This window comes from Hyperolius riggenbachi, chromosome 4 (genome assembly GCF_040937935.1).
Source record: "Hyperolius riggenbachi isolate aHypRig1 chromosome 4, aHypRig1.pri, whole genome shotgun sequence".
In the NCBI taxonomy this organism is placed as follows: Eukaryota; Metazoa; Chordata; class Amphibia; order Anura; family Hyperoliidae; genus Hyperolius; species Hyperolius riggenbachi.
In genome coordinates this window covers 45,224,545-45,245,702 of record NC_090649.1, presented here as the reverse complement: position 1 = coordinate 45,245,702, position 21,158 = coordinate 45,224,545, and the positions used below count along the sequence as shown (strand labels likewise).

Sequence of the window (21,158 nt, the reverse complement as noted above, 5' to 3'; positions counted from 1 at the left end):
ATTACTGCAAACACTGCTGCAAGTTTTGATTTTCTGCCAATCTGTTTCTTCAATACCACATGCCATCAGTAGAGGGACTCATTGTGAGGACTCTTGTCTGCAGCTATACCCAAGAATGGCATTGTGAGGTTAAAGCGCTAACAAAGAATTTACACAAATCCAACTGCAAAAGTTGCCAAAACCTGCAAGAAGTGTTTTCCACCAGCTGCAGTTTTCTAAGAGAGAACTATGCAGAAAGCCACTGGAAAGTAAAACTGGATTAACACATGGACTAGAGTTTGTTACAAGGCATAGGGCAGAATCCAAAGTCACCTTGATCAGGTTTCAATAGTTTAATAAAGCCACAACAGAGCTTTTTCAACCACAGTCAAAATGTTATCTTTAACTTAAGCCCAATATTGCACATCATTGCTTAAAGAACAGTTCCTACTTGACGTATGTTGGTGGCAGCATCAGACTGTGAGAATTTGTCCCCACAACAGGCTCTGGAGAACTTATAAGACTAGAGGGAGGAGTGCATGCTGCAAGCTCCAGTTAAGTCCTAAAGGAAATTCTTGTGCGGTGTGCTAGAAATTTGAAAATTGAGAAAAAACTTGTTTTCCCATAAAACATACTTGACAAATCAGAGCCCCAAACAACAGAAAAAAAAATATTTAAAAACGATGAACAATTTGAGGGTCACCTGCTACTTTGCTCTGTATGGGTGGTGGAGTTAGTGTGCCCCAATGGGCCAACATATGTTAAGCCCTCTTCACCCAATGAAGAGGCTTTTCAGCAAGCCAGAGATTTTCATGGGATGTTGTTTCTTCCGGAGGACTGTCTTATGATATCGAGCAGTTAACCAGAGTTTCACAGAAAGATTCATCAAGGATACAGGAGGTCCATACTGTCCAGTGTCCAAGCATCCAAAGGCAGAGCGATCATACCCTTAAGCTCCCAATTCAAGTGCAGACTGTCATATCAGCAACCAGGATGGCCGAGTGGTTAAGGCGTTGGACTTAAGATCCAATGGATATATATCCGCGTGGGTTCGAACCCCACTCCTGGTAAACTTTCTTGACGTCACTGAATGTCAAACAATGCCTTCTGCGCGCTATCCTGCACAAAACTCTTGGTATACTTCTGGCATCTTACGCCTCTAAGAAATCCTACAAGGAGTGTTTTTATCAGTCATATCTCCAAACTAATATCAATGTGTGATCTTTCAGCTTTTTGAAACAGTTCACAAGAAACATTGAGCTTCCTGGAAATGTACTTGTGGAGATGTGAATGCTTACAATCACCGGTATGGCATTCATTATGCTTTTGAGATTACTGCAAACACTGCTGCAAGTTTTGATTTTCTGCCAATCTGTTTCTTCAATACCACATGCCATCAGTAGAGGGACTCATTGTGAGGACTCTTGTCTGCAGCTATACCCAAGAATGGCATTGTGAGGTTAAAGCGCTAACAAAGAATTTACACAAATCCAACTGCAAAAGTTGCCAAAACCTGCAAGAAGTGTTTTCCACCAGCTGCAGTTTTCTAAGAGAGAACTATGCAGAAAGCCACTGGAAATTAAAACTGGATTAACACATGGACTAGAGTTTGTTACAAGGCATAGGGCAGAATCCAAAGTCACCTTGATCAGGTTTCAATAGTTTAATAAAGCCACAACAGAGCTTTTTCAACCCCAGTCAAAATGTTATCTTTAACTTAAGCCCGATATTGCACATCATTGTTAAAAGAACAGTTCCTCCTTGACGTATGTTGGTGGCAGCATCAGACTGTGAGAATTTGTCCCCACAACAGGCTCTGGAGAACTTATAAGACTAGAGGGAGGAGTGCATGCTGCAAGCTCCAGTTAAGTCCTAAAGGAAATTCTTGTGCGGTGTGCTAGAAATTTGAAAATTGAGAAAAAACTTGTTTTCCCATAAAACATACTTGACAAATCAGAGCCCCAAACAACAGAAAAAAAAAATATTTAAAAACGATGAACAATTTGAGGGTCACCTGCTACTTTGCTCTGTATGGGTGGTGGAGTTAGTGTGCCCCAATGGGCCAACATATGTTAAGCCCTCTTCACCCAATGAAGAGGCTTTTCAGCAAGCCAGAGATTTTCATGGGATGTTGTTTCTTCCGGAGGACTGTCTTATGATATCGAGCAGTTAACCAGAGTTTCACAGAAAGATTCATCAAGGATACAGGAGGTCCATACTGTCCAGTGTCCAAGCATCCAAAGGCAGAGCGATCATACCCTTAAGCTCCCAATTCAAGTGCAGACTGTCATATCAGCAACCAGGATGGCCGAGTGGTTAAGGCGTTGGACTTAAGATCCAATGGATATATATCCGCGTGGGTTCGAACCCCACTCCTGGTAAACTTTCTTGACGTCACTGAATGTCAAACAATGCCTTCTGCGCGCTATCCTGCACAAAACTCTTGGTATACTTCTGGCATCTTACGCCTCTAAGAAATCCTACAAGGAGTGTATTTATCAGTCATATCTCCAAACTAATATCAATGTGTGATCTTTCAGCTTTTTGAAACAGTTCACAAGAAACATTGAGCTTCCTGGAAATGTACTTGTGGAGATGTGAATGCTTACAATCACCGGTATGGCATTCATTATGCTTTTGAGATTACTGCAAACACTGCTGCAAGTTTTGATTTTCTGCCAATCTGTTTCTTCAATACCACATGCCATCAGTAGAGGGACTCATTGTGAGGACTCTTGTCTGCAGCTATACCCAAGAATGGCATTGTGAGGTTAAAGCGCTAACAAAGAATTTACACAAATCCAACTGCAAAAGTTGCCAAAACCTGCAAGAAGTGTTTTCCACCAGCTGCAGTTTTCTAAGAGAGAACTATGCAGAAAGCCACTGGAAATTAAAACTGGATTAACACATGGACTAGAGTTTGTTACAAGGCATAGGGCAGAATCCAAAGTCACCTTGATCAGGTTTCAATAGTTTAATAAAGCCACAACAGAGCTTTTTCAACCCCAGTCAAAATGTTATCTTTAACTTAAGCCCGATATTGCACATCATTGTTAAAAGAACAGTTCCTCCTTGACGTATGTTGGTGGCAGCATCAGACTGTGAGAATTTGTCCCCACAACAGGCTCTGGAGAACTTATAAGACTAGAGGGAGGAGTGCATGCTGCAAGCTCCAGTTAAGTCCTAAAGGAAATTCTTGTGCGGTGTGCTAGAAATTTGAAAATTGAGAAAAAACTTGTTTTCCCATAAAACATACTTGACAAATCAGAGCCCCAAACAACAGAAAAAAAAATATTTCAAAACGATGAACAATTTGAGGGTCACCTGCTACTTTGCTCTGTATGGGTGGTGGAGTTAGTGTGCCCCAATGGGCCAACATATGTTAAGCCCTCTTCACCCAATGAAGAGGCTTTTCAGCAAGCCAGAGATTTTCATGGGATGTTGTTTCTTCCGGAGGACTGTCTTATGATATCAAGCAGTTAACCAGAGTTTCACAGAAAGATTCATCAAGGATACAGGAGGTCCATACTGTCCAGTGTCCAAGCATCCAAAGGCAGAGCGATAATACCCTTAAGCTCCCAATTCAAGTGCAGATTGTCACATCAGCAACCAGGATGGCCGAGTGGTTAAGGCGTTGGACTTAAGATACAATGGATATATATCTGCGTGGGTTCGAACCCCACTCCTGGTAAACTTTCTTGACGTCACTGAATGTCAAACAATGCCTTCTGCGCGCTATCCTGCACAAAACTCTTGGTATACTTCTGGCATCTTACGCCTCTAAGAAATCCTACAAGGAGTGTTTTTATCAGTCATATCTCCAAACTAATATCAATGTGTGATCTTTCAGCTTTTTGAAACAGTTCACAAGAAACATTGAGCTTCCTGGAAATGTACTTGTGGAGATGTGAATGCTTACAATCACCGGTATGGCATTCATTATGCTTTTGAGATTACTGCAAACACTGCTGCAAGTTTTGATTTTCTGCCAATCTGTTTCTTCAATACCACATGCCATCAGTAGAGGGACTCATTGTGAGGACTCTTGTCTGCAGCTATACCCAAGAATGGCATTGTGAGGTTAAAGCGCTAACAAAGAATTTACACAAATCCAACTGCAAAAGTTGCCAAAACCTGCAAGAAGTGTTTTCCACCAGCTGCAGTTTTCTAAGAGAGAACTATGCAGAAAGCCACTGGAAAGTAAAACTGGATTAGCACATGGACTAGAGTTTGTTACAAGGCATAGGGCAGAATCCAAAGTCACCTTGATCAGGTTTCAATAGTTTAATAAAGCCACAACAGAGCTTTTTCAACCACAGTCAAAATGTTATCTTTAACTTAAGCCCAATATTGCACATCATTGCTTAAAGAACAGTTCCTACTTGACGTATGTTGGTGGCAGCATCAGACTGTGAGAATTTGTCCCCACAACAGGCTCTGGAGAACTTAGAAGACTAGAGGGAGGAGTGCATGCTGCAAGCTCCAGTTAAGTCCTAAAGGAAATTCTTGTGCGGTGTGCTAGAAATTTGAAAATTGAGAAAAAACTTGTTTTCCCATAAAACATACTTGACAAATCAGAGCCCCAAACAACAGAAAAAAAAATATTTAAAAACGATGAACAATTTGAGGGTCACCTGCTACTTTGCTCTGTATGGGTGGTGGAGTTAGTGTGCCCCAATGGGCCAACATATGTTAAGCCCTCTTCACCCAATGAAGAGGCTTTTCAGCAAGCCAGAGATTTTCATGGGATGTTGTTTCTTCCGGAGGACTGTCTTATGATATCGAGCAGTTAACCAGAGTTTCACAGAAAGATTCATCAAGGATACAGGAGGTCCATACTGTCCAGTGTCCAAGCATCCAAAGGCAGAGCGATCATACCCTTAAGCTCCCAATTCAAGTGCAGACTGTCATATCAGCAACCAGGATGGCCGAGTGGTTAAGGCGTTGGACTTAAGATCCAATGGATATATATCCGCGTGGGTTCGAACCCCACTCCTGGTAAACTTTCTTGACGTCACTGAATGTCAAACAATGCCTTCTGCGCGCTATCCTGCACAAAACTCTTGGTATACTTCTGGCATCTTACGCCTCTAAGAAATCCTACAAGGAGTGTTTTTATCAGTCATATCTCCAAACTAATATCAATGTGTGATCTTTCAGCTTTTTGAAACAGTTCACAAGAAACATTGAGCTTCCTGGAAATGTACTTGTGGAGATGTGAATGCTTACAATCACCGGTATGGCATTCATTATGCTTTTGAGATTACTGCAAACACTGCTGCAAGTTTTGATTTTCTGCCAATCTGTTTCTTCAATACCACATGCCATCAGTAGAGGGACTCATTGTGAGGACTCTTGTCTGCAGCTATACCCAAGAATGGCATTGTGAGGTTAAAGCGCTAACAAAGAATTTACACAAATCCAACTGCAAAAGTTGCCAAAACCTGCAAGAAGTGTTTTCCACCAGCTGCAGTTTTCTAAGAGAGAACTATGCAGAAAGCCACTGGAAAGTAAAACTGGATTAACACATGGACTAGAGTTTGTTACAAGGCATAGGGCAGAATCCAAAGTCACCTTGATCAGGTTTCAATAGTTTAATAAAGCCACAACAGAGCTTTTTCAACCCCAGTCAAAATGTTATCTTTAACTTAAGCCCGATATTGCACATCATTGTTAAAAGAACAGTTCCTCCTTGACGTATGTTGGTGGCAGCATCAGACTGTGAGAATTTGTCCCCACAACAGGCTCTGGAGAACTTATAAGACTAGAGGGAGGAGTGCATGCTGCAAGCTCCAGTTAAGTCCTAAAGGAAATTCTTGTGCGGTGTGCTAGAAATTTGAAAATTGAGAAAAAACTTGTTTTCCCATAAAACATACTTGACAAATCAGAGCCCCAAACAACAGAAAAAAAAAATATTTAAAAACGATGAACAATTTGAGGGTCACCTGCTACTTTGCTCTGTATGGGTGGTGGAGTTAGTGTGACCCAATGGGCCAACATATGTTAAGCCCTCTTCACCCAATGAAGAGGCTTTTCAGCAAGCCAGAGATTTTCATGGGATGTTGTTTCTTCCGGAGGACTGTCTTATGATATCAAGCAGTTAACCAGAGTTTCACAGAAAGATTCATCAAGGATACAGGAGGTCCATACTGTCCAGTGTCCAAGCATCCAAAGGCAGAGCGATCATACCCTTAAGCTCCCAATTCAAGTGCAGATTGTCACATCAGCAACCAGGATGGCCGAGTGGTTAAGGCGTTGGACTTAAGATCCAATGGATATATATCCGCGTGGGTTCGAACCCCACTCCTGGTAAACTTTCTTGACGTCACTGAATGTCAAACAATGCCTTCTGCGCGCTATCCTGCACAAAACTCTTGGTATACTTCTGGCATCTTACGCCTCTAAGAAATCCTACAAGGAGTGTTTTTATCAGTCATATCTCCAAACTAATATCAATGTGTGATCTTTCAGCTTTTTGAAACAGTTCACAAGAAACATTGAGCTTCCTGGAAATGTACTTGTGGAGATGTGAATGCTTACAATCACCGGTATGGCATTCATTATGCTTTTGAGATTACTGCAAACACTGCTGCAAGTTTTGATTTTCTGCCAATCTGTTTCTTCAATACCACATGCCATCAGTAGAGGGACTCATTGTGAGGACTCTTGTCTGCAGCTATACCCAAGAATGGCATTGTGAGGTTAAAGCGCTAACAAAGAATTTACACAAATCCAACTGCAAAAGTTGCCAAAACCTGCAAGAAGTGTTTTCCACCAGCTGCAGTTTTCTAAGAGAGAACTATGCAGAAAGCCACTGGAAAGTAAAACTGGATTAACACATGGACTAGAGTTTGTTACAAGGCATAGGGCAGAATCCAAAGTCACCTTGATCAGGTTTCAATAGTTTAATAAAGCCACAACAGAGCTTTTTCAACCCCAGTCAAAATGTTATCTTTAACTTAAGCCCGATATTGCACATCATTGTTAAAAGAACAGTTCCTCCTTGACGTATGTTGGTGGCAGCATCAGACTGTGAGAATTTGTCCCCACAACAGGCTCTGGAGAACTTATAAGACTAGAGGGAGGAGTGCATGCTGCAAGCTCCAGTTAAGTCCTAAAGGAAATTCTTGTGCGGTGTGCTAGAAATTTGAAAATTGAGAAAAAACTTGTTTTCCCATAAAACATACTTGACAAATCAGAGCCCCAAACAACAGAAAAAAAAAATATTTAAAAACGATGAACAATTTGAGGGTCACCTGCTACTTTGCTCTGTATGGGTGGTGGAGTTAGTGTGACCCAATGGGCCAACATATGTTAAGCCCTCTTCACCCAATGAAGAGGCTTTTCAGCAAGCCAGAGATTTTCATGGGATGTTGTTTCTTCCGGAGGACTGTCTTATGATATCAAGCAGTTAACCAGAGTTTCACAGAAAGATTCATCAAGGATACAGGAGGTCCATACTGTCCAGTGTCCAAGCATCCAAAGGCAGAGCGATCATACCCTTAAGCTCCCAATTCAAGTGCAGATTGTCACATCAGCAACCAGGATGGCCGAGTGGTTAAGGCGTTGGACTTAAGATCCAATGGATATATATCCGCGTGGGTTCGAACCCCACTCCTGGTAAACTTTCTTGACGTCACTGAATGTCAAACAATGCCTTCTGCGCGCTATCCTGCACAAAACTAGGGGTGCTCGGAATTGCAAATCCGTGTACCGCGGTAAATTCCGCATACCGCCGCTCCGGAATTCCGTTACCGGGTCATTCCGCGGTATTCCGGAGGGTTTCCACGGTATTCCGGCTATATTCCGGAATTTTCCGAGTGTATGCTTCCGTATTTTTATTACGGACTTCCGTAAATTACGTTAGCGTTGTTCATTCCGTCTTTTTGCTCATTTACTCATTGTTTTTGGTATCTTCTGCCTTTTGAGATGATATGAATTGTGTTAGTGAATAAAGTTTTTGTGTATGGTTTAAATTTGTGATAACAGCGTGCTTTCGTCAGTTTCCGCCCATTTTTCCGGAATTCCGTTTTTTTTTCAATGATACACTGGGGGGCGGATCCCTGGAGGAATTCCGTGGTTTGCTCACTTCCAGGAACTTGTTGTGGAGTCTGGTGAGGCAGAGAGACCTGGAGGAGCAGATTGCACCTGCTATTGAGGTAAGTGAATAATATGTACATATATTTGTTTACATAGATGTTTATTATGTTTAATGATGAATGCAATTATTCCTTTTTTTTAGGTTAGAAAAACAAGTTACCATATTTGTGTGTTTGACACTGACCTGTCAGTCATTTGATTAGGAATAGGATAGCATCATGTTGCATTTGATGGAGATTTGTGGCATGCACTTTCTGTGCATGAAGTTACCTTCGTGGGCATGTAGCGCGGTTTTTATTCCAGACCACATGGTGTAGGAGGGCCAGTGTTAGGAGTTGGACCCAGGAATCTAAATTGGGTTGCAAGGGTTAGTGCTGCTGATGGGCATTATGGGGTTAATGTATGACTTGCATGACTTTGCACGTGTTCAATTTCATTTGTATGCTATTTTGTCGGGTATGCTGAAATGTTGGAACAAAGTGCAGACTGATTAGTCGCAGCTGTGCCCACAAAGTGCAGTCTGATTGGTCGCAGATGTGCCCACAAAGTAAAGTCCGATTGGTCGCAGATGTGTCCATAAAGTGCATTCTGATTGGTCGCAGCTGTGCCCACAAAGTGCAGTCTGATTGGTCGCAGCTGTGCCCACAAAGTGCAGTCAGATTGGTCGCAGCTGTGCCCACAAAGTGCAGTCTGATTGGTCGCAGCTGTGCCCACAAAGTGCAGTCAGATTGGTCGCAGATGTGTCCATAAAGTGCATTCTGATTGGTCGCAGATGTGTCCACAAAGTGCATTCTGATTGGTCGCAGATGTGGCCACAAAGTGCAGTCTTATTGTTCGCAGCTGTGTCCACAAAGTGCAGTCTGATTGGTCGCAGCTGTGCCCAGAAAGTGCAGTCTGATTGGTCGCAGATGTGCCCAGAAAGTGCAGTCTGATTGGTCGCAGATGTGTCCACAAAGTGCAGTTTGATTGGTTGCAGATGTGCCACAAAGTGCAGTCTGATTGGTCGCAGATGTGTGCACAAAGTGCAGTCTGATTGGTCGCAGCTGTGCCCAGAAAGTGCAGTCTGATTGGTCGCAGCTGTGCCCAGAAAGTGCAGTCTGATTGGTTGCAGAGGTGTCCACAAAGTGCAGTCAGATTGGTCGCAGCTGTGCCCTCAAAATGCAGTTTGATTGGTTGCAGATGTGTCCACAAAGTGCAGTCTGATTGGTCGCAGATGTGTCTACAAAGTGCATTCTGATTGGTCGCAGATGTGGCCACAAAGTGCAGTCTTATTGTTCGCAGCTTTGCCCACTAAGTGCAGTCTGATTGGTCGCAGCTGTGCCCACAAAGTGCAGTCAGATTGGTCGCAGATGTGTCCACAAAGTGCATTCTGATTGGTCGCAGATGTGTCCACAAAGTGCATTCTGATTGGTCGCAGATGTGGCCACAAAGTGCAGTCTTATTGTTCGCAGCTGTGTCCACAAAGTGCAGTCTGATTGGTCGCAGCTGTGCCCAGAAAGTGCAGTCTGATTGGTCGCAGATGTGCCCAGAAAGTGCAGTCTGATTGGTCGCAGATGTGTCCACAAAGTGCAGTTTGATTGGTTGCAGATGTGCCACAAAGTGCAGTCTGATTGGTCACAGCTGTGCCCAGAAAGTGCAGTCTGATTAGTCGCAGCTGTGCCCACAAAGTGCAGTCTGATTGGTCGCAGATGTGCCCACAAAGTAAAGTCCGATTGGTCGCAGATGTGTCCATAAAGTGCATTCTGATTGGTCGCAGCTGTGCCCACAAAGTGCAGTCTGATTGGTCGCAGCTGTGCCCACAAAGTGCAGTCAGATTGGTCGCAGCTGTGCCCACAAAGTGCAGTCTGATTGGTCGCAGCTGTGCCCACAAAGTGCAGTCAGATTGGTCGCAGCTGTGCCCACAAAGTGCAGTCAGATTGGTCGCAGCTGTGCCCACAAAGTGCAGTCAGATTGGTCGCAGATGTGTCCATAAAGTGCATTCTGATTGGTCGCAGATGTGTCCACAAAGTGCATTCTGATTGGTCGCAGATGTGGCCACAAAGTGCAGTCTTATTGTTCGCAGCTGTGTCCACAAAGTGCAGTCTGATTGGTCGCAGCTGTGCCCAGAAAGTGCAGTCTGATTGGTCGCAGATGTGCCCAGAAAGTGCAGTCTGATTGGTCGCAGATGTGTCCACAAAGTGCAGTTTGATTGGTTGCAGATGTGCCACAAAGTGCAGTCTGATTGGTCGCAGATGTGTGCACAAAGTGCAGTCTGATTGGTCGCAGCTGTGCCCAGAAAGTGCAGTCTGATTGGTCGCAGCTGTGCCCAGAAAGTGCAGTCTGATTGGTTGCAGAGGTGTCCACAAAGTGCAGTCAGATTGGTCGCAGCTGTGCCCTCAAAATGCAGTTTGATTGGTTGCAGATGTGTCCACAAAGTGCAGTCTGATTGGTCGCAGATGTGTCTACAAAGTGCATTCTGATTGGTCGCAGATGTGGCCACAAAGTGCAGTCTTATTGTTCGCAGCTTTGCCCACTAAGTGCAGTCTGATTGGTCGCAGCTGTGCCCACAAAGTGCAGTCAGATTGGTCGCAGATGTGTCCACAAAGTGCATTCTGATTGGTCGCAGATGTGTCCACAAAGTGCATTCTGATTGGTCGCAGATGTGGCCACAAAGTGCAGTCTTATTGTTCGCAGCTGTGTCCACAAAGTGCAGTCTGATTGGTCGCAGCTGTGCCCAGAAAGTGCAGTCTGATTGGTCGCAGATGTGCCCAGAAAGTGCAGTCTGATTGGTCGCAGATGTGTCCACAAAGTGCAGTTTGATTGGTTGCAGATGTGCCACAAAGTGCAGTCTGATTGGTCACAGCTGTGCCCAGAAAGTGCAGTCTGATTGGTCGCAGCTGTGCCCAGAAAGTGCAGTCTGATTGGTTGCAGATGTGTCCACAAAGTGCAGTCAGATTGGTCGCAGCTGTGCCCTCAAAATGCAGTTTGATTGGTTGCAGATGTATCCACAAAGTGCAGTCTGATTGGTCGCAGCTGTGCCCACTAAGTGCTGTCTGATTGGTCGCAGATGTGGCCACAAATTGCAGTCTTATTGTTCGCAGAAGTGTCCACAAAGTGCAGTCTGATTGGTCGCAGATGTGCCCTCAAAGTGCAGTCTGATTGGTCGCAGATGTGCCCACAAAGTGCAGTCAGATTGGTCGCAGCTGTGCCCACAAAGTCTAGTCAGATTGGTCGCAGATGTGCCCTCAAAGTGCAGTCTGATTGGTCGCAGATGTGCCCACAAAGTGCAGTCAGATTGGTCGCAGCTGTGCCCTCAAAGTGCAGTCAGATTGGTCGCAGCTGTGCTCTCAAAGTGCAGTTTGATTGGTTGCAGATGTATCCACAAAGTGCATTCTGATTGGTCGCAGATGTGTCCACAAAGTGCATTCTGATTGGTCGCAGATGTGGCCACAAAGTGCAGTCTTATTGTTCGCAGCTTTGCCCACTAAGTGCAGTCTGATTGGTCGCAGCTGTGTCCACAAAGTGCAGTCTGATTGGTCGCAGCTGTGCCCAGAAAGTGCAGTCTGATTGGTCGCAGATGTGCCCAGAAAGTGCAGTCTGATTGGTTGCAGCTGTGCCCATAAAGTGCAGTTTGATTGGTTGCAGATGTGTCCACAAAGTGCAATCTGATTGGTCGCAGCTGTGCCCACAAAGTGCAGTCTGATTGGTCGCAGCTGTGCCCACAAAGTGCAGTCAGATTGGTCGCAGCTGTGCCCACAAAGTGCAGTCAGATTGGTCGCAGATGTGTCCACAAAGTGCATTCTGATTGGTCGCAGATGTGTCCACAAAGTGCATTCTGATTGGTCGCAGATGTGGCCACAAAGTGCAGTCTTATTGTTCGCAGCTTTGCCCACTAAGTGCAGTCTGATTGTTCGCAGCTGTGTCCACAAAGTGCAGTCTGATTGGTCACAGCTGTGCCCAGAAAGTGCAGTCTGATTGGTCGCAGATGTGCCCAGAAAGTGCAGTCTGATTGGTCGCAGATGTGTCCACAAAGTGCATTCTGATTGGTCGCAGATGTGGCCACAAAGTGCAGTCTTATTGTTCGCAGCTGTGTCCACAAAGTGCAGTCTGATTGGTCGCAGCTGTGCCCAGAAAGTGCAGTCTGATTGGTCGCAGATGTGCCCAGAAAGTGCAGTCTGATTGTTGGTCGCAGATGTGTCCACAAAGTGCAGTTTGATTGGTTGCAGATGTGCCACAAAGTGCAGTCTGATTGGTCACAGCTGTGCCCAGAAAGTGCAGTCTGATTGGTCGCAGATGTGTCCACAAAGTGCATTCTGATTGGTCGCAGATGTGGCCACAAAGTGCAGTCTTATTGTTCGCAGCTGTGTCCACAAAGTGCAATCTGATTGGTCGCAGCTGTGCCCAGAAAGTGCAGTCTGATTGGTCGCAGATGTGCCCAGAAAGTGCAGTCTGATTGGTCGCAGATGTGTCCACAAAGTGCAGTTTGATTGGTTGCAGATGTGCCACAAAGTGCAGTCTGATTGGTCGCAGATGTGTCCACAAAGTGCAGTCTGATTGGTTGCAGCTTTGCACACTAAGTGCAGTCTGATTGGTCGCAGCTGTGCCCACAAAGTGCAGTCTGATTGGTCGCAGATGTGGCCACAAAGTGCAGTCTGATTGGTAGCAGATGTGCCCTAGATTGTCCACGCTCCTCCTATGCAGCGTGGACAATCCAGAACGCCGCACGCTGCCAGCTCCAGATGACACCAACGCTCTCTCCGTGTTCCCAGAGGCGGAAGCAGCGCTGTCTTCCGCCAAAATGGTAATTTTCTTATTCATTACTGCTCCCTAGCAAGTACATCAGGAATTTCTAGCACTTCAGAAGTATATGAAAGTATTAGATATCCACTTCCGTATTACTATTAATCAGATGATTTGTAACTAGATAGCCATTTACACAATAGTCATTGTACAGAGTATAGAACGCTATGTCGCTGTGTTTGCCTCAAAACAGCAAACTCATTGCAATTATACATGTTTTGATCATAAATAATTTCTCGTATGTGAAAAAATATATTTGATATTTTGCAATGTTATTATTCATAGAGTTGTACGAACATGGCAGATGCTGCTGAAGCCGGTGGGAGTGGTGGTGGTGATGGTGATGGTGGGAGGAGCAGGACGTCAGCCTCTGCTGCCTCCGCTGCACGCCTGCGGAAGCGGGAAAAGAATTTGATTATTAAAGTAAGTTTATTTATTTTTTTCTTCACTGTATTAATCCATGACTTTCAATTTATTTTGCTTGACTGTGTAATGCATGCTGCATCTGTAGCTACTTTAATAGTACCATGAAGCTTTGCAATTGAAGGGCTTAATGTTCAGACTACACAACTGTACGCCCCATACACACACTCAAGTCAACACTCAACAGCGGTCTGTAAAGGCCGCCGGGCGGATTGCTCAGAACCTCAGAAAGAGCCTTATCAGTCAGCCGACAGCCTGTAGACACGTCGGACTGTCCACGGAAAATCTGACCAGCGGGAGGTGACTACAGACCCGTCGTTGCCTCCCGTGTAGCGTTTGTACTGGCCTTTAGGCTCTCATAACTTTGATTTCGATTAACTTACCGAAAATCTCCTTCTATTGTTCAAGGAGTTGATAAGACTGCTGATGATAAGTCAATTGAACATTAAATTGACTTTTCATCAGTCTTATCATATGTTAGTACAATAGCAAGCGATGTAGGTATTGTAAAGGTTACTTTTAGCGGATCATTAATTTTGTTGTTGTTTTTTTTTTTTCAGACAATGTTACGAGGGGCCTACGATAAGGGGAAGAGGGAGGAGAAGAGGGCTATTCTGGACCAGCTACAGCGGGACCTTGAGACCCGATACCACCGCACATGGTCGGTCAAGAAGATCCAGACCATGTGGAGCGACTTCAAGTCGAAGACACCATGTGCGGTGAGGAGAATTAAAGACCAGCTTCGGGAATGTAAGTAAATAATGTGTTTTTCATATATGTAGCGTGATGTGTACGTGTTTTCAACCTTGGAAATCCTTACGATTTTCATGTCTAACAAATTGTCTCTCCTATTGGGTATGTAACTCACAATTTTAAAAACAATCTCACATTCTTTTTTAGTGGATCGGTCTCAGGCACGCAGGCGGGCCCGTTCCGCCTCTGCTCCTCCCTCTTCCCGCAATATTGTGGACCCCACTCAGGAGGATCCTGCTGCTGCCTCCCCCCCTGCTGATGATGAGGCTGGACCCAGCACCAGCCAAAGGCCCCGTAGCAGCCGGCAGCGTGGGCGAAGGCGCTGCCGGCAGCGTGGGCGAAGGCGCTCCCGGAGCCGATCTGTGGCATGTAAGTATTTTTTTAACAAAGTTGCAACATTAATCAGATGACAGTGGTACGTCTCTTAGGAGATTAGTACATAATGTTTTTTTTGTACAGAATAGAATTTTTTTTTTTTTTTTACAGTCCCAAAAAAAAAAAAAAAAGGTGAATGATACCATGTCTTCTTTTTATCTTAGCCTCTATCTCTGTGCGATTGCGCAGACGCCGGCCACGGCAACTTTCCTCCGGCAGGCCAGAAAGTGGTGCCATTGAAACAGCTGAGTGTAAGTAAAATTTATTGTTGTAGAACAAAATACATTAATAAGTGTTTGATGCAGCTTATTGATTTGGAGCCATTGTGTAGTGTATGTATCGTATTGTACTCTAGGGTCTATTCAGGGGGAAGCCAAGTATACTAGTTGTAGATGTTTTGGATGTGGGCGGAAGAATGAGTGCTAGGAGGAAAACAATACAGACCGAAGTAAAAATAATTTTCTTCATCATAATTTTTTATTACATTTCAAATACAGAGTTCCATAGTAATGAAAACAGCTGACTGCATAATATTCATCATACATTCAAATACACTTGCAAACTATTCTATGAATAACACCCCTGGTCTGTCTTATTCCCATGAAGAACAGAGGGAGGTAATACATGAAGCACTCCTATGCACTTAGTCCAGCCTGGGAGTTTTAACTTGACCCATACTAGGTAACCCCCAGGGCTCGGACATCAATGTACTGTATCAATTCAGTGGCCCGAAGGTTAGCCCTTGATACAGGGTTACAGGGATCCTGTTTCAGTGCTAGAGTGTCTACATAATGCTCGTCGCTGTAGTGAGTATAAAGTACAACACCTGTGGGAAGGACGGACGAGGTCTGACTAGTCTACCATAAGTAACACTACCTACTTAACTTATAGTGTATAGTATACCAGGAGCTATATTGGAAGTGAGATTCTAGTTAGTGTATTCCAACCAGGTACTAGGAAGGGTGAAGATCTTATGGTCCACTGAGGATCTTAGTCTAATTTTATATTCCATATTCAGGTTGCTGTTTACTAGGGAGATTAGTTGGGAAATAGATAGGTAGTCGGCCGATTTCCAATTGCTAGTTATCTGGGAGAGTGCCGACAGAATGATATGCATAACCTGGGGCTGCAAATTTAGTGGGATCTCCTCTAGCCCTACTAAGAGTAAAGCTAATTTAGCTGATAGACGTACGTAAGTAGGGAAGGAAAAAGCTATTAATTAAGGGCTGGTTCAGACGGACGTTTGCAGAGCGTTTACAGCCAGCGTTCAGGGCTTGGTGCTAAACGCTCCCATTCAAGTGAATGGGAGCGTTTGTACCAAGCTTTCAAGCACGTTTACACAAACGCGGCGTTTGGGTCCCGATTTTCCCTGGCGTTCAAGGAGCCCCTGGAAGCTACATGTAGCTTCCAGGGGAGGTTAACCGCGACGGCTAATGTCCCCCTAGGGGAAGAAAAAACGCGACCGCATCCAAACGCACACGAACGCTGCTGAACGCGACGCCAACGAACGCAACGCCTCCAAACGTCCATCTGAACCAGCCCTAAGAGTTCCACATGGTCCCAAAACTGAGCAATATTAGGGCACTCCCATAGCATGTGGAGTAGAGTCCCCACTGAGTTCTTACAATGCCAGCAGTTGGGGGAGTTATCCTCTGAGAACGAGGCCATTCTTCTGGGGGTCAGATACCACCTGAAAATAACTTTACGTGAAAGTTCACAGTGGGAGTTGTTCTTTGAGAGTTTTAGGCTTTTAGAAGTGGTCCTGAGCACATGCTGGTCAGTTATGTTAGATTGTAGGTCATTGGACCAGGCTAAAGCATATCTTTTCAGTGAGGCATCACTCACTTCTAGTATCGACGTATACCAAGTGGAGATACCTCCGGCCAAAATGTGTGTGTGGGGGGGGGGCCTTTATTGTTAATGGCTGTTAGGATTAGGATATGACTATTGAGCTGGGGTATATTAATTTTGTTATTTTTGATCAGGCTATATATCCTATGGTAGGTAAAGAGTTGGTTGAATGGTAATTGGAATTCTTTATGTAATTCCTCAAATGTTTTAAGCTGAGAGCCTTGTGACAGTTGGTTTAGTGAGGTGATTTTAACTTTATCCCATGCGGATAGGTTCAAATGGGGGCTGAGGATTTTAAGGGCATTTAAAGAGATGGTAGGACTATGAGTCAGGGACGACTTAGGCGGGAATTTGATAAAGTGTTCCCATGCCAGCAAGAGAGCCTGGATAGTTGTGTATTGGGAAGATGGTCTCTTTGCTCCCAGGAGCATAGCTTCTGACAGAAGTAAAAACTTAAAGGACCACTATCTTGAACAAAGTTGGCAGTTAAAATGGGACAGATGACAGGTTTTGGGCCAGTCCATGTTTTTAAGGGGGATTCTCAGGGATTTCTTTGTTTGCAACAGCATTTCCTGAACATTTGCAAAATGTCACTGACATAATACAGTGGACTGTTCAAGTGATTAGTGAGGCCGGCTGGTTTCTTGCTAATTTTTCAGTTAATCAGATGTTCAGGAAATGCAGTTGAAAACAAAGCAAACCCTTGAAATACCCTATGAGGAGATGGATTGTCCCAAAATCTGTCGGTTATGTCAGATTTTCAATGCCTACTGTTTTTTGCGCTCGTGGTCCTTTAAGGCATACAGTAAAAAATGGCGCGGAGGAAATAATGGCGCACCGTTCTGCCGATTATAAAACGCTATTTACCGTTTTAATGTAAATACATTAAAACGGTAAATAGCGTTTTATAAAACAGCAGAATGGTGCGCCATTGAAAAATGCAGGGAACTAGCAGAGGGGGTCGGGCTGGCAGCGGGGGTCGGGCTGGAGAGGCAGCGGGCAGTGGGCTGGCAGCGGTGTCAGGGTGGAGAGGCAGCGGGCTGGCAGCGGGGGTCGGGCTGAAGAGGCAGCGGGGTGGAGGGAGGATTACGCAGCATGTGTATATTGTGTATACATTACCTTGTCCCGGCCGGCGATCGCTCCTTCACTTCATAGCTTGCACGAGTTCTGCATCCAGCCAATCACCATGCGGCTTCAGTTTCCGCATGGTGATTGGCTGGATGCAGAACTCGTGCAAGCTATGAAGTGAAGGAACGATCGCCGGCCGGGACAAGGTAATGTATACACAATATACACATGCTGCGTAATCCTCCCTCCACCCCGCTGCCTCTTCAGCCCGACCCCCGCTGCCAGCCCGCTGCCTCTCCACCCTGACACCGCTGCCAGCCCACTGCCCGCTGCCTCTCCAGCCTGACCCCCTACTGCCCGCTGCCTCTCCAGCCCGACCCCGCTGCCAGCCCGCTGCCTCTCCAGCACGATCCCTGCTAAAAAAATTGAACATATAAAACGTTAAATATCGTTGTAATGCAGCGCCATTCTGACACTATTGGCGCTGTGCGCCATTTTTGCCTGTCCCCCCTTTAAGAACTACATCCCGATGTTGAAGGGATTGGAATCGTTGCAAAGCAAGAGCACTAACACACCAACCACCACTACATCACCCTGCCTCCAAATTAGAACACTTCTTCCGGCCAGTGATTATGTCCATAGTAAAACTAGTGTATCATCCGTAAATATAATGTAAGGACATGCTTTAATTTCACAACTTCAAAGGAAGCTTCATTCAAATTTGGCCATAAATAAATGTACATAATGGGGCAACATATCACTTGAAGAAATGTTGACAAGCTGCAGTACTATGCATGTGTGGAATGGTAGTATAAAGGTATTTCACATCCATTGTAGCCACAACAAGTTCTAATACATTTTTGATTTTTTTGGGTGGATTGCAAGGCACTACTTTTGGCAGTCATATTTCATTACTCTTTCTTTACTTTAGGTAAAACCAGGAGTTTTGTTTTTGAATCTGGATGATACCATTCATTGTCAAACTTAGACATGAGTAAACAGTGAGCTTTCGGATTTTAAAATGCCTTCGGCGGACTGGTTCCTGACTAAAAATGAAAACCACACTTTATGTACACTGACATACAGAGTTGAATAATTTTTCGGCAAACATTAATGTATTTTTACATGTCTTAACTGCTACTCAGAACACTTTTTCTGGCCTCTGGGCTAAATTGATAAGTTAAACAGTTCCCTTCATGTAACGTAAAGTACACTCTGGTGATGATGATGATGGGTAACTATTGGAAATTCCAAGTTGAAATACTAACTGGGCTAGTAGTCACATGCAACATTAATTTTAAACTAAAGAGCATTCTGGCATTTCAAACCAGCATATGCAAGTAAAAAATAATGCATAGTGACAGTAAACAGTAAACACCATCAAACACAAGCATATAACAGAAAAATTGAATTGAAAAATTAAAAATAAAATAAAAAGAATATTGTAATATTGAAAAGCCATTGTACCAGCAAGAGAAGTTGTAAACAAGAGTCCTGGTTTTAACCATGTTGTACAAATATGATCCAATGTATGTACTTTGTCTCTTTTTTAAATCTCATTTCTGACTTTAAGCCACCCATTAATACAGTGAATGTCAATGTTTGTAAGCCGTGTTTTCAGTGTTGGCCAGGGAAAAGTACAAGGAAGCCTTTTTATAATTAGAAAAATCTCATGTTATTTTTCTCAAAATCAGCCAATAAATGCTATCATCCTGTTTCAAAACTCCTTGTTTTTATGGCTAATACGGTACCACACTGTACTGTTTTTACTTTTATTAAACGTTATTGTACAATGTCCATGTATAGTGTAATTTTGTAATTTTGTACATCTTGTTTTTTACAGCTTCTGAACTAACCGCCCGTGTTGCTGCCCTTGAGCAACAAGTACAGCAGCAGCGGGTGGAATATGAAGCGCGCCTCCAGCAGCTACAAGCTGCTTTTCAGCAGCAGATACAGCAACTGCAACAACAGCTGGAGGCACAGATCGAGGACCAACGGCAGAGGATTCTGGCCTGCAGGGAGGAGGGAGAACGGCTCCATGAATATTTTGCCCAGGTTGCCGGTAAAAGGAGGATGTAAGGCGGGTCCTCCTGGAGTCCTCCGGAGTCAGATTAGATGGACAGCGTGTGTGAACAGCATTTTTCAGATCTTGCCACTGATTCTACATTGGATTTAGATCTGGACTTTGGATGGGCCTTTCTAATACATAGTTATGTTTTGTTTGAAACCATTCCATTGTTGCCCTGCCTTTATGTTTAGGGTCATTGTCCTGCTGAAAGGTGAACCTCCGCCCCAGTCTCAAGTCTTTTGCAGAGTCCAAGAGGTTTTCTTCCAAGTTTGCCCTGTATTTGGCACCATCCATCTTCCCATCAACTCTGACCAGCTTCTCTGTCCCTGCTGAAGAGAAGCACCCCCAGAGCATGATGCTGCCACCACCATATTTGACAGTGGGGATGGTGTGGTCAGAGTGATGTGCAGTGTTAGTTTTCTGCCACACATAGCGTTTTGCATTTTGGACCAAAAGTTCCATTTTGGTCTCCTCTGACCAGAGCACCTTGTTCCACATGTTTACCGTGTCCCCCAACATGGCTTGTGTCAAACTGCAAACTGGACTTCTTATGCTTTTCTGTTAACAATGGCTTTCTTCTTGCCACTCTACCATAAAGGCCAACTTTGTACAGTGCATGACTAATAGTTGTCCTATGGACAGAGTCTCCCACCTGAGCTGTAGATCTCTGCAGCTCGTCCAGAGTCACCATGGGCCTCTTGACTGCATTTCTGATCAGCGCTCTCCTTGTTTGGCCTGTGAGTTTAGGTGGACGGCCTTGTCTTAGTAGGTTTACAGTTGTGCCATACTCCTTCCATTTCTGAATGATTGCTTGAACAGTGCTCTGTGGGATGTTCAAGGCTTTGGAAATGTTTTTGTAGCCTAAACCAGCTTTACGTTTTTCTATAACTTGATCCCTGACCTGTCTTGTGTGTTCTTTTTACTTCACAGTGCTGTTGATCCAAATATTCTCTTAAGACAACCTCTGAGGCCCTCACAGAGCAGCTGTATTTGTACTGAGATTACATTACAGACAGGCTGTATTCTAATCTCTTACCCACCCTGTTTTAAAAGAGCAGGCAAATGGTTGATTTGATGTTGGCAGCCAACCTTTTGTTGAGGTGACAGGGGGCCAGATTTATCAAGAGCGTTTTAAACAAAATATTAGTATTATTTTTAAAAATCCTTGCAGAACTGTCTCAGACAGCCGAAAAAAATCACTAGATAATGAAGATTCCTTCTTAAACTGTAAGGAATAGAAGGAGATAGGAAGGTCTCTCAGGCAGTGCAATGTGTGCGGAAAATTGCTGTGGCTAAGGCTACCAACACACCTGCTGTCAGCAAACTCTGACTGAGAGGGGAGGAGCCCTTCACAAATCACATCTAGCCTACACTATCTGTAGAACTGCTAATGAGCACTTTTCTGCAACATTAAAGGAATGGATTTGCACATTTCTTAAATGTTCAGTTTATTGATTTTTATTATTTAAATGAATCACATATCAGTTACTTCATATGGAGAGCATATCTTTCTCCATAGACCTTGTGTTAAAAAAAATAGTTGCTATCACTTATTTTTGCTTTGTCAGCGAGCTGAGCTGGCTCATTAGCATACTGTACGACGACGGGCTTCAGCCTGCTTATAGCAGACACTCCAGCTGATTTATTATAACGCTGACTCACACACTACAGACAGCTGCTGTTCTGAGTTCTCTGTAACCAGTTAATTGAATAGATAAAGCAGTCGGCTAATTATGTACTTATGAAAAAGCATGTTTGTTTA

General features: G+C 44.2%; 1 protein-coding gene and 6 non-coding genes across 7 annotated transcripts; all 7 read left to right on the top strand.

Moving 5' to 3' along the window:
- The first annotated feature begins 966 nt into the window (after positions 1-966).
- TRNAL-UAA (transfer RNA leucine (anticodon UAA)) lies at positions 967-1,049 on the top strand. The gene has a single exon. It is a non-coding gene; the product is annotated as a tRNA-Leu (tRNA).
- A 1,228-nt stretch (positions 1,050-2,277) lies between these two features.
- TRNAL-UAA (transfer RNA leucine (anticodon UAA)) lies at positions 2,278-2,360 on the top strand. Its single transcript has one exon. It is a non-coding gene; the product is annotated as a tRNA-Leu (tRNA).
- Positions 2,361-3,587: 1,227 nt separating this feature from the next.
- TRNAL-UAA (transfer RNA leucine (anticodon UAA)) lies at positions 3,588-3,670 on the top strand. Its single transcript has one exon. It is a non-coding gene; the product is annotated as a tRNA-Leu (tRNA).
- Positions 3,671-4,897: 1,227 nt separating this feature from the next.
- TRNAL-UAA (transfer RNA leucine (anticodon UAA)) lies at positions 4,898-4,980 on the top strand. The gene has a single exon. It is a non-coding gene; the product is annotated as a tRNA-Leu (tRNA).
- Positions 4,981-6,208: 1,228 nt separating this feature from the next.
- Positions 6,209-6,291, top strand: TRNAL-UAA (transfer RNA leucine (anticodon UAA)). Its single transcript has one exon. It is a non-coding gene; the product is annotated as a tRNA-Leu (tRNA).
- Positions 6,292-7,519: 1,228 nt separating this feature from the next.
- Positions 7,520-7,602, top strand: TRNAL-UAA (transfer RNA leucine (anticodon UAA)). The gene has a single exon. It is a non-coding gene; the product is annotated as a tRNA-Leu (tRNA).
- Positions 7,603-13,155: 5,553 nt separating this feature from the next.
- On the top strand, positions 13,156-19,407 carry LOC137504636 (probable ATP-dependent RNA helicase DDX46). The gene is made up of 5 exons (XM_068233217.1): positions 13,156-13,281; positions 13,842-14,031; positions 14,182-14,403; positions 14,574-14,660; positions 19,172-19,407. The coding sequence occupies exons 1-5, from the start codon at positions 13,156-13,158 to the stop codon at positions 19,405-19,407; spliced, it is 861 nt and encodes a 286-aa protein (XP_068089318.1).
- Positions 19,408-21,158: the final 1,751 nt, after the last annotated feature.

What these genes read in the sequence shown, in the direction of transcription:
- LOC137504636 (XM_068233217.1), top strand. Translation starts at nt 13,156, where the DNA reads ATGGCAGATGCTGCTGAAGCCGGTGGGAGTGGTGGTGGTGATGGTGAT. An exon ending in AAAAGAATTTGATTATTAAA is followed by an intron (nt 13,282 to 13,841) that starts GTAAGTTTATTT and finishes TTTTTTTTTCAG; the next exon opens with ACAATGTTACGAGGGGCCTA. An exon ending in CCGGAGCCGATCTGTGGCAT is followed by an intron (nt 14,404 to 14,573) that starts GTAAGTATTTTT and finishes TTTTTATCTTAG; the next exon opens with CCTCTATCTCTGTGCGATTG.